The sequence below is a fragment of the Austrofundulus limnaeus genome, unplaced genomic scaffold (assembly GCF_001266775.1).
Source record: "Austrofundulus limnaeus strain Quisiro unplaced genomic scaffold, Austrofundulus_limnaeus-1.0 Scaffold66, whole genome shotgun sequence".
Classification (NCBI taxonomy): Eukaryota; Metazoa; Chordata; class Actinopteri; order Cyprinodontiformes; family Rivulidae; genus Austrofundulus; species Austrofundulus limnaeus.
In genome coordinates this window covers 449400-451867 of record NW_013952468.1, presented here as the reverse complement: position 1 = coordinate 451867, position 2468 = coordinate 449400, and the positions used below count along the sequence as shown (strand labels likewise).

Below are 2468 nucleotides of genomic sequence, written 5' to 3'. Positions count from 1 at the left end.
AAATATTAGTTACTATCTTGCACTCACTGAAGGAATGCATATCTTTTGCCACCTTTTTTAATTTAATAATTTACAGAAAAAAAGCCTGTAAAAGTTAATTTAGAATGTTAACATAACTTCAAAGGTTGAAAGTATCATTAGAAAACATTAACCAAGTATAACTGGTTACCAAAAACTGTTCACACATCATGAAGGTAAACTCAACAACCCATCCATAAATGAAGCCTTAAAGTGACCAAAGTTGTTTTTTAATGAGGTCATGAGGGCAACAAATTGTGTGTGAAAGAAATCTCTGTGTCCTGTCAGTGCTGTTGCACCTGTTATGTCCAGTCCTGTTGGTTCATAAAACTGCATTTGCCTTTCAGACACAAAGAGTCAGTGACAAGTTAGACAAACAACCATTCATGCTCTCACTCACAACTATAGGGACAATTTAGAGTTATCGATGAACCTAACAAGCATGTGTTTGGTCTGTGGGAGAAAACTAGAATACCCAGAGAAAACCCATATGTGCACAAAGAAAGCAATCTTGCAACCTTCGAGACAAACAAAATACAAATATATATAAAAGTACCCAGTATGTCCTCCAGTTCTTTGTTGTCAACTGTCACAACATTGGCTGTAACCAGTCGTGGAACACTGAAACCCACTTCATTGGCCAGTTCCAGCACATCCTTCCACCAGAGCGCCCCGCCAAGACACTCCCCTGCAAAGATAATCCAACTGTTACAAACATTTTACCAATCTGCCATCACTGACTGATGCAAATGTGCAATAAGGACAAACGTTCATATTTATTATCATATTGTTGCTGATGGATTTGGGGCCGATTTGATGGACTTTCAAAAAACTACAGTAATACTTGGACTCAACTGTAAGTGTTTATTGTATGTCCTGCAGAAAATAATGTTTTTTTAACTATTTTTTCTGCTAAGAGTGCAAAAAGAACAGCTGACAAGAACATTCAAACCTCAAAACATTTTGTAATGAAGTAGCAGTGCTAACACATCAAAAACATAAAAAAAATCATAAAAAAAGCCATTCAGCTGATCGAGATCTTTTCAGCCACAGCTTTCACTAAAATTGCTATGCTTCAATACATGTTACAGACACTGAGCTTAACTTCACAAAGTCATTCACAACAAGCACCTTCAGATTAGATGCAAAAAGATTTTAAGGTTTTGACAGTAAGAACTCAAAACTTAAATCTTGTACAACTTTGGCATTAAAGGTGGAGTGCAACATGCATTCCTTCCAGGAATGTTAGCCCTTTAATTACTATTGTTGGCTTCCTTCAAAATATATATTGATACAAACTGTTCCCAGAGAAAACCCACTAATGCACGGGAAGAACATGTATACTCTACACAAAAAAGCCCCAGTCCTGCAACCTTTTAACAGGAGACAAGTTTAACCACTGCTGTGTTACTCAGACTTTAACTTTCTGCAGAACTGTCCAGCTGTGGTTGTCAGCATCAAGATTAGATGTTTGAAAGTGGTAAAAATGTTGCTAATGTGCCAGAATTTTGATGCCAACCAGCAGCAGTTTTTTGTTTGTATTTTGTGATAGGGGAGTTGTAAATCAGCAACAGATTGGCCACAATTATTTCACTAGCAAAGGAAAATACTGATAGCTTAGCTGGTGTTCGTGGTTTTATGACATAAACTTAACGCACCCCACAGGATTTTGTGATTTTTAATTTCCTTTGTTAGTCTCCCACTGCAGTAGATGTCACTGAAGTACAGCTCACCACCTTCCTGATGAGTAGAAACACCTTTGAGGTGATTATTTAAGCAAACTGCATATTTTATAATACACAATGTTGCTGAATGTAAAAGAGTTTACCTTGAGTACGCTGTAAACTTCAGCCAGAACCCTCTTCTTGTCCGGAGAGAGGTTCACCACACAGTTGGAACTACAAGGTGGCAACAAGCAGCAAAGTTTTAAGCAGTTGAGTGGACTAAAGCTAGCCAAATAAGGTGCAAAAAGASTGAAATCTTACATGGTGATATCAAAGGAGTTCTGTTCCAGACCCACCTCAGTTAAAGCTTCAATGTAACCCTGGACAAAACTGACATTTGGCTTCTTATAGCCAAACTCTTTCATGTGATAGTCCACATATGCTCTGGCCACTTCAAGCTTGAAGAGATGGAAAACATCCAAATTATCTTGATTACGTGTGCACAAAGAATTTGAACAGTTATATTCAAAAATGTCTGACAGCACCTATGTACATTTAGAAAGAGAAGAAAAACCTGCCTTAACAATTCTGCAACTTGACAGTTAGCATGAGATAACTACAAGCTGAAGATTTATGAACAATCAGTATGACAGATGGTAGGGGTGTAAGAAAATATCGATACACTGAAATATCGCGATATTTCATTTCCCGATACTATATCGATACTCTAAAGTCCTGTATCGATTTTTTTATTAAGGTTTAAAATGTCAACTTTCCTGCCAGCCG

The 2468-nt window shown here is 37.3% G+C and overlaps 2 protein-coding genes across 3 annotated transcripts in view; both read right to left on the bottom strand.

Annotated features, from left to right (window-relative positions):
* Positions 1–2468, bottom strand: part of as3mt (arsenite methyltransferase) — a gene marked incomplete in the record, with an annotated part of 9844 nt that overhangs the window by 2076 nt on the left and 5300 nt on the right.
* LOC106518792 (arsenite methyltransferase) lies at positions 33–2408 on the bottom strand. Of its 2 annotated transcripts, none has more exons than XR_001310364.1 (4): positions 2004–2408; positions 1847–1916; positions 1677–1775; positions 33–706 (listed from the first exon to the last, which is right to left on the bottom strand). XR_001310364.1 is itself a non-coding variant. In XM_014010198.1 (4 exons), the coding sequence occupies exons 1-4, from the start codon at positions 2105–2107 to the stop codon at positions 411–413; spliced, it is 552 nt and encodes a 183-aa protein (XP_013865652.1). In that variant the 5' UTR covers positions 2108–2398; the 3' UTR covers positions 38–410. The 2 variants fall into 2 exon arrangements, 1 of the variants encoding a protein (XP_013865652.1); XM_014010198.1 differs by having other exon boundaries at positions 38–706; positions 1677–1758; positions 2004–2398.

Excerpts from the sequence above, each read along its gene's own strand:
- LOC106518792 (XM_014010198.1), bottom strand. The coding sequence starts at position 2,107 with ATGAAAGAGTTTGGCTATAAGAAGCCAAATGTCAGTTTTGTCCAGGGT. Across the intron at positions 1,759-1,846 it reads AAGTTTACAGCGTACTCAAG|GAAGGTGGTGAGCTGTACTT; the intron begins GTAAACTCTTTT and ends TCTACTCATCAG. Across the intron at positions 707-1,676 it reads AAATCACAAAATCCTGTGGG|GGGAGTGTCTTGGCGGGGCG; the intron begins GTGCGTTAAGTT and ends TTATCTTTGCAG.